The sequence below is a fragment of the Vidua chalybeata genome, chromosome 12 (assembly GCF_026979565.1).
Source record: "Vidua chalybeata isolate OUT-0048 chromosome 12, bVidCha1 merged haplotype, whole genome shotgun sequence".
Lineage (NCBI taxonomy): Eukaryota > Metazoa > Chordata > Aves > Passeriformes > Viduidae > Vidua > Vidua chalybeata.
Genome location: NC_071541.1, coordinates 693684 through 702906, shown reverse-complemented (window position 1 = coordinate 702906; position 9223 = coordinate 693684). Strand labels below are relative to the sequence as shown.

Genomic DNA, 9223 nt, shown 5'->3' with positions numbered 1-9223 from the left:
GCAGCAACACCCCGTGAGCTGCCCAGAGCTGGTGCCTGAGGGGCTGCACAGCAGGAGGAGCAGCTGCAGATGGTTCCTGTGGCACCCAGAGCACTGGTGCCATCAAACAGCCCTTGGGTGCCTTAAAGGGCTCCATCTCCTCTCAGCTCACCTGAGGGACAGCCCAGACCAAGGGTGCTGATGCACCCCTGGCACCCCTGTGACCCCGAGGAAAGGTGTCCAGAGCAAAAGGAAGCTCATAGGTTAAACGAAGACAAAAGGAAGAACTGTTGATCATGGGCCGTGGGATGAAATGCAGCCTCATGGGGTGTCACAGCTGTTCTACACTGGGGGCCTTCATAAGAAATAAAGAACTTACAAAAAAAAGAACAAATAAGGAAGGATTTCCACAAGGACAGCCCAGACTCCGCTCCGTGGGCTCATGCCTGCAGAGAGGCAGTGCCCACCAGCCCCAGCACCCACCAGGATCCCCAGCTCCCCTCCAGCACTTACAGCAGAGACCAGGATGCAGAGAGATTGGTGGCTGTGTATCACGGGGGCACGAATCTGATATTCATAGACTTTCTCTCTGTTTTAAAGGGCAAGACTCCTTGTATAGAAACAAACTGGGACAACAACTTGAATGATAAATTACCTTTCTTCAGTACTTCCTCTGTGAAATTTAATTTTAATTGATATTAAACATGACAGAGCTTCTGCTCAAATTCGTATTTGCCAGCCACGATTTCCGCTGCCTCTGCAGGGCTAATGCCAACACATCTCTGCCCCCAGCATCCTCTGTGCCATCAGTCCTGGAGGGCTGAGGGACCACCTAAACACAAGAGCCCCGTGCCCCTCGCAGGGCCAGGACACTGCCCGAGGCAAGACTTTCACCCAGGGGCTCTGGCACCAACCCAGCAAGGCTGGATCCCTCAGTGATGCCAAAGGGGAGGAGAGCCACGCTCCCAATTTCTCCTTCTTTACCATTCCTTCACTGCACTTCTGGTCTGCTCATTTTCACAGGAACTTTGATCTCAGTGAGCTTTATTTCCACTTTATTCTTCTCTGCTCAAGAGAAATAAATCTATTTTACTTGCTGGGTCCTAGCAGCAGGTTATTTACCTGACTTCTAGAAGGCTTCCAGGTCCACAGCCCCAGTCCTACAACCTGCCCAGGTCCTGACAATCTGTTCCCAAAAGCAGTGCTCCCCTGAGAGCACGTGAGAGGCTGGTCAGGGTGGGGGCAGTGGTGACTGCCTGTTTCTGCAGAGGGAAACGTGTCACCAGGTTCCTTAACAAATGTTCTCACAACGAAAGGTTTGGATTTCAGTGAAAAAAAAAAACTTCCCTGACATCCATTTTGGGGCAGATCTGTGCAGCAGACGGAGCAGAGCAGCCCTGAGCAGGTGTCCCCTGCCCTCCCCTGGCCGTGCCGTGTGTGACTGTCCGCTTTCACACCGTGTCCCATCCACAGCCTGAAAGTACTCGGAAATGCATTTATTTATAGCAGCTGCAGGGCCACAGAACCTTCCCGTGCCTCTCCTGGCTGCTGGAGACATTCACAACCTGCTGCTGCCGCTGCGTGGGTGCGCGGTCCCCTCCTGCCACCAGAGCCGGGACACCAGGGATCGGGACACCAGGGACACCGGGGACACAGGGACACCAGAGCCGGGACACCGGGACACCGGGGATCGGGACACCAGGGATACCGGGACACCGGGGATCGGGACACCAGGGACACCAGGGATACCGGGACACCGGGGATCGGGACACCAGGGACACCAGGGATACCGGGGACACCGGGACACCGGGGATCGGGACACCAGGGACACCGGGGACACCGGGACACCAGGGACACCGGGGATCGGGACACCAGGGACACCGGGGACACCGGGACACAGGGACACCAGGGACACCGGGGATCGGGACACAGGGACACCAGGGATCGGGACACCGGGACACCAGGGACACCAGGGATCGGGACACCGGGACACCAGGGACACCAGGGATTGGGACACAGGGACACCAGGGACACCAGGGATACCGGGACACCGGGGACACCAGGGATCGGGACACCGGGGACACCAGGGATCGGGACACCAGGGATCGGGACACAGGGACACCGGGGACACCAGGGATCGGGACACCGGGGATCGGGACACCGGGGACACCAGGGCCGCCTGCCCGCAGCGCAGCCTAAGGACGGGCAGTGACTCATGCCACCAGAAATGCCACTCGGAGAGGGCAGCCGGAGCGCCCCTGCAGCACGGCCGAGCTCCGCAGAGCCCCGGGGCTGGGGGCGGCTGGGGACACCCCGGCCCTGGGCAGGGCACCGAGGCACGCAAAGCCTTCCAGGTGGGACTGGCCGAGGAAAATCGGGGACAAATGCCTGCGGTGGCACTGCCCCGCCCGGCACGGACAGCCCAGCAGCAGCTGCACCTCCTAAATTGGGGCTGGCTCCCGGCCTGGCCGCCCTGCCCGCAGCAGCTCTGTGCTCCCGGCAGAGCCCGTTCCTCGGCACAGGGACACAGCTGATCCTGCTCGAGCGCCCTGCAGTCTGTGCCGAGCTGCTGAGCCACCGAGCACAGGGCTGCCGAGCTCTGGTCCGGGATCCAGCCATGGCCAAGCAGTCTGGCCGTGGAGCTGCTGCCCAAAATCTTGGGGTGTGGAAGGATTTCACCTCCAGCACCAGTCTGCGCTGTGTTTGGGATATTTCAGCTTCTGTGGAGTAGAGGGAGATGCAGGGAGGTGGAGCTGGTGCCATCAAAGGGTTTTCCAGCGTCCCCGTGCCCAGAACGGGCACACTGATGGGCGCTCCTCTCCAGAAACGACCTGCCAGGTTTACACTCCCAGCACCACGCTCAGAACCCCTTCCAGAGTTTGCCCCCTCTCCGTAGGTGCCTCGTGTGCCTTCGCAGGATCCTGTGGGTTCACGGCCCCAGCTCTGCCCTTTCTCTCCCCACAGAGCAGCCGAGGAGTTCTCTGACAAGCTGCACTCCCCCCACTTTCAGCCACGGGTGTGTCACACCCAGGGCACCACCCTGGCCCGCTGCAGCTCCGGGCACGGGGCCACAAGGGCTTGACAAGAGCAGCCGTGCCCAGGCACTGATGGCTTTGGAAGGCAGCAGGGCTTTTTGCCTTAAAACGCCCGTCCTGCAGCCCCAGCCGTGCTCGTGGGCTCTGCAGGGGCGCTTCCACCTTCAGCACTTGCGTGCCACCTCCGCAGGGAGCTGCCCATCCCTTCCCAGCCCTGTTTCGTGAAGTGCTTTTTTCACAAAACCGTCACTTTTGAACAAATCCTCAGATCATGAAAGGCGAGAGCTCACAGGAGACGCTGAGGAGGATTAGCGAAGTACAGCCCAGGTTAAATAAATCTTAACTAAGTATCCCTGGAGGATACTTAGCATATTCTAACCACTGTGGTTCTCTGGGTTGGTCTTGGATTTCCTCGGGTTTCTACGGGTGGAAAGCTGGAACCTGAGGAATCCAGGCTGGCACCACAAGCGCTCTCCTGGGCTCTGAATGGCCCCTGGGGAGCTCTGGCCGCCCCAGGACAATGTGGCTTCTCTGGGTGATATTTATAGACGCGATTCCTGTCTCCCCGAGCTGCTTCATTTACAGATTCACAGGCAACGATTTCTTTTAGGCTTTTGAGGACTTTTGCCCCAGTTTGGGCGTTGTTTCTCCCGCACAGGGGTAAAATCCCACCAGCACAGCTGGGCTGGGGGCTGCACACCCACCCCTGCCCTGGCTCAAAGGCCACCAGCCGCCCACACACATGCCATCCCCCTGAGGTGACAGCACAGGGGCTGGCCCCAGAAAAGCCCCTTTAAGGGACACTTCAGGGCGGCCTCGGGAGCCAGGACATTAATTTTAGCCTGGAGCAGTGCCAGGGGCACAGGGCAGCTGCTGCGGGCGGGGCCAGTGCGTGTCCCCGTCCCTGGCGGCGCTGCCAGCACAGCCCAGTCCCGCCCGGCCATGGCAGAGGAGCACAGCGAGCTGGAGGAGCGGATCATCATCAAGGACCAGCACACCAAGGAGATCGACCTGGTCAACAGAGACCCCAAGCACATCAACGAGGACGTGGTGAAGGTAGGGCTGTCCCCACGCCGTGCTCCAGCAGCACCAGCGTTTGTGTTTCAGACCTCGGGGTGCGTTTGGCTCGACTCAGCCAGTGGCCAGTGGCCCTTGGCCATGTGGCCCCAGAGGTGCTGTCCCCAGGGCTGTGGGACACCCAGGCTGGGTGACAGCCCTGCTGGCCGGGTGGCACGCCTGGCTCCAGTTAATGTCACATTTCCCATTCCTTGAATGGGCTCTCCAGTTTCACTGTGGCTTGAAAATTTATGGCGACGCCTTCCTTTGCACCAGCAAGCTGGCAGCCAAAAATAACACAGAAATGAAATATCGCCAGTTTAAGGGGATATTGGAAAAAGGCTGCTGGCCTTCAAGACACCAGTGTCAGTACCTACTGTTTGATGTGTGTTGTCATGTTTGTGGAAGATTGCTCCCCCCAGGGCAGCCAGAGGTGCAGCAGCCCTCAGTTCCCTCCCCCTGTTTCTGACCAAGAGGAGTTCCCATTCTAACCCTTGGGCTTCCTCTAGACTCCCTTAGAACTGCAAACAAAATTTGTCTCTGTTAGCCAAAGAATTCCAGCCCAAAGGAGAACAGGAGGTGGAAGGGTTTTGTTAAAACTGTGCTTGTGGCTGTCACAGCAGAAGGGACAGTGGGCACAGAGCTGCTCACACAGGCTGTGTAAGGGGCCGTGACCTTGACAGCACTGCTGAAACACAAACCTCAGCTTGGGCATGAAAACACCATTACAGCTACAGCCGTGGGGTGGCCAAATGAAATTCCCTGGGATGAGCTGTGACAGTGACAGCCATCGTTGGGGTCCCTGCTGGCACTGTGAGACCTGCCCGTGACAGCTGCCTGACACCTCAGCATCCCCAGCATCGTGTCCAGCATCCGTGCCACTCCCTGCCAGTGCATCCCGCAGCCCTGGCCTGGGGCTTGGAGAGGTGCCAGGCCAGGGGAGCACTGCTCTGCCATGGCAGCAGGGTCCAGGAGTGCCCTCAGCCCGCTCACCCCAGGGCCAGGCAGCGCTCTGGGGCTCCCCAGCCTGGGAGCACCACCAGCTACTGCTGGGTGACAGTGCCAGCACCATCCTGGCCATCCACAGGGCTCCCACCAGCCCCTCTCCCCAGCACATCCCTGCCTTTTCCCACTCCAGAATCTCCAGAGCCTGAAGAGACCTTCCAAGCTCACCCACGCCCGTGGCCACGCTGCTGCTCCAGCAGCACTGGAAGCCTTCAGAGCTCAGCATTCCTCCACCTTAAAATAGCCCGAGAGGGCTGGGGAGGGAGGGCAGAGCCAGCCCGGACAGGAGCACAGCTCACCCTGCTGCTGTCCCTGTCCCTGGCACACCCAGCACCCAGGGCATCGCAGCAGGAGTGCCCTGGGGGCACGGGGAGCAGGGAACTGCAGTGCTCCACGGGAGGAAGGGCTCACCCGGCCCTGGATAAACATCCTGAGCATCACAAAGCAGCAGCCAGAATTTGGGATCGCGTTACAGAAGTAGCACTGCCCGCAGAGGCTTTCACAAACCTCCTGCAGGCAGAGCACTGGAGCAGCGCACGGCTGCTGGGTGACCTTAGAAGAGCTTTCCCAGCCCAAAGGGCCCCACGGTTCTACAGAGGAACAGTACCTGCATGTGCTGCTCCCTGAGCACCTCCAGCAGCGCCCAGGATCCCGACTCAGCCCGAGCCTGAACCTCCTCTGCTCCCCCAGGCCCACTCCCAGTGCGATGGCAGCAGAAGGAGCAGTGGGGCAGAGCCCCTGCTTTTATATCCCACTGCTCCCTGCATTAATTGGTCCCTGGTGAGCTCATGAGGCAGTTGGGCAGTAACCTGGGCTAGTCCCCAGCACACCTGGGCTTTCTAGGGGCTGCTGATGGCACCTCAGGGCCAGCTCTCGGGGCTGCTGTCTCCTCATTGTCAATGCTTCTGTCAGCACCTCCTGCTCGCTCCAGGAAATTAAAGATGACACAGAGTGATTTTGTGCTCCAAGTGCTTCCAGAAGCAGAATGAATATTGTTGTTTAACATGGATGTACAGACACGTCAGCTGCTGGAGGGGAGGCCGGGCTGGTTTTCAAGACAAATAGCTCATCTCATATCTTCCTTGGAAGTGAGTTCCACCCCAAGGGGATCTCTGTGTGGAGTTTTGGGGAGTGTGTGTCACTCAGAGACACTCCTAGTGCCTGCACAAATGGCAAGGGCAGGGCTGAGCCTCAGCTACCTTCCCCAGGAGGGGCATGGACAGACAGCGCTGAGCACCTCATCCTATGGGTATAAATAAATAATCCATAAATCCAGAGGGCTGCTGGGTCTTTATTAGCACAAACACCATCCTGCCAAGTGGGCAGCCACGTCCCCGAATGCTAAAAAAGGGCAGGAATGGGCTCTGGCCGCCTCTGCAGCCAACACTCCCACGCACAGCTCCTGTTCCAAGGGCTCCTGCCTGGCCTCACCTGATTCCCCACATCAGGGGATGGGACAGGGACTGTGACCCCCCCGTGCTGGAGCCTCAGCGTGGGCTGAGCCAGCACTCTCTGCCCACAGGCCATGGCCGGGCAGCGCTGGGAGCCCTGAGCCCTCTCCCAGCTCTGCAGGGGCTGTCCCTGCCCGGGGCTGCAGGGATCCAGGGACCCACCCCCCAGCACAGCCCCCACTCTCCCCAGGCCCCTCCATTTGGGATCTGCTCTCCCCTCGGGCAGACCCTCATGCTGGAATTGGGGCGTTTGCTGACCCCCAGACCTCCCTTGTGTCCTCTGCTCTCCTCCCAGGTGGATTTTGAGGATGTGATAGCTGAGCCCCTGGGAACTTACAGCTTCGACGGCGTCTGGAAAACCAGCTACACCACCTTCACCGTCAGCAAGTACTGGTGCTACCGGCTGCTCTCTGCCATCCTGGGCATCCCCCTGGCCGTCATCTGGGGCTTCCTCTTCGCCCTCATCTCCTTCTGCCACATCTGGGCAGTGGTGCCCTGCATCAAGAGCTACCTGATCGAGATCCAGTGCGTCAGCCGGATCTACTCCCTGTGCATCCACACCTTCTGTGACCCGCTCTTTGAGGCGCTCGCCAAGATCTGCAGCAACATCCGAGTGGCTGTCCGCAAGGAGATTTAGGTCCCAGCAGCTGCCCCAGCAGCCCTCACACAACCCCCTCTGTGCAGGCTGCCTGCCCTCAGGCACACGGACATCCCTGTGAGGGATCTGCACACAGACACCTCTGTCCAGTGAGGGATCTGCACACAGACACCTCTGTCCAGTGAGGGATCTGCACATGGACACCCCTGTCCAGTGAGGGATCTGCACATGGACACCTCTGTCCAGTGAGGGATCTGCACATGGACACCCCTGTCCAGTGAGGGGTCTGCACATGGACACTCCTGTCCAGTGAGGGATCTGCACATGGACACCCCTGTCCAGTGAGGGATCTGCACATGGACACTCCTGTCCAGTGAGGGATCTGCACATGGACACCCCTGTCCAGTGAGGAACCTGCACATGGACACCCCTGTCCAGTGAGGGATCTGCATACAGACACCCCTGTCCAGTGAGGGATCTGCACATGGACACCCCTGTCCAGTGAGGAACCTGCACATGGACACCCCTGTCCAGTGAGGGATCTGCACATGGACACCCCTGTCCAGTGAGGAACCTGCACATGGACACCCCTGTCCAGTGAGGGATCTGCACACAGACACTCCTGTCCAGTGAGGAACCTGCACATGGACACCCCTGTCCAGTGAGGAACCTGCACATGGACACCCCTGTCCAGTGAGGGATCTGCATACAGACACCCCTGTCCAGTGAGGGATCTGCACATGGACACCCCTGTCCAGTGAGGAACCTGCACATGGACACCCCTGTCCAGTGAGGGATCTGCACATGGACACTCCTGTCCAGTGAGGGATCTGCACATGGACACCTCTGTCCAGTGAGGAACCTGCACATGGACACCCCTGTCCAGTCAGAGACCCACACACGGACACCCCTGTCCAGTGAGGGATCTGCACATGGACACCCCTGTCCAGTGAGGGACCCACACACCTGTGGTACAGGGGCTGAGCACCGTGGCAGGACCCGCAGCAGAGCTGCCTCTCAGGGATGCTCTCTGCACAGCAGGCCAGGCTGCTCCTTACTCCATCCCAAAGCCAGAAGCCTTAGGAGAAGGGAGCCCATCGTGGCCCAGGGAACAGCCCAGAGACCCCTCTGCCCTCCAAGCCAGAGAGCTCCTGCAGAGGGACAGCAGCACCTCCTGGGGCAGGAGCAGAGCAGGAGCAGAGCAGGCAGCACGTCCTGGGGCAGGAGCAGAGCAGGAGCAGAGCAGGCAGCACCTCCTGGGGCAGGAGCAGAGCAGGAGCAGAGCAGCCAGCACGTCCTGGGGCAGGAGCAGAGCAGGCAGCACCTCCTGGGGCAGGAGCAGAGCAGGAGCAGAGCAGGCAGCACCTCCTGGGGCAGGAGTGAAGCAGGAGCAGAGCAGGCAGCACCTCCTGGGGCAGGAGCAGAGCAGGAGCAGAGCAGGCAGCACCTCCTGGGGCAGGAGCAGAGCAGGAGCAGAGCAGGCAGCACGTCCTGGAGCGCAGCCCTGGGCACAGCCTGCCGGTGCCGGGCGAGCAGTGGGGCTGCAGGGCTGCTGCTGGCCACCGCCCAAAGCCTGCCTGCTCCTCCATCCCTCCGGGCTGGGCTGGCGCTGACAGAAACCCCCTCACAGGAGTTTTTATTTGTGGCAAACCATTGCTGTGGTGGGAGCTTCTGCATTAAAGGGCTGCACAAAGCTTTTAGGGATAGAATAACTAAACCAAACGGTTTTTTTCATGCCTGCTTGCTTTTCAGCCGAGCTGTGAGAGCCAGGCCAGTCCATGCATGACATGTTGTGTCTGCTCCGAGGGCGTGAGCTGATCCTGGGCCACCGCCAGCTGCAAACCCGCCTGTGGCACTGTGCTGCTCAGCTGTGTACTTAACTGTGGAGCATCGTTCAGTGCCGTGGGCAGGACCCAGGGCAGGAGAGCGCAGGTGGGAGCCAGCCCTGAGCATGGCCGGGGGGACACGGAGCTCCGGGAACCTCACTTGAGAGACACGCTGGGCTCTAAGCACAGCCTAGGCTGGTTTCTCAGGACAGCCTCCGCTAGACACGAGTTCAGTCCGTGCCGAGCTAGCTCCAGCCACAGCAGTGTGTGTAT

The 9223-nt window shown here is 59.9% G+C and overlaps 1 protein-coding gene across 1 annotated transcript; it reads left to right on the top strand.

Moving 5' to 3' along the window:
* The first annotated feature begins 3956 nt into the window (after positions 1–3956).
* On the top strand, positions 3957–7359 carry CAV3 (caveolin 3). The gene is made up of 2 exons (XM_053953914.1): positions 3957–4070; positions 6822–7359. The coding sequence occupies exons 1-2, from the start codon at positions 3957–3959 to the stop codon at positions 7161–7163; spliced, it is 456 nt and encodes a 151-aa protein (XP_053809889.1). The 3' UTR covers positions 7164–7359.
* The last annotated feature ends 1864 nt before the right edge of the window (positions 7360–9223 follow it).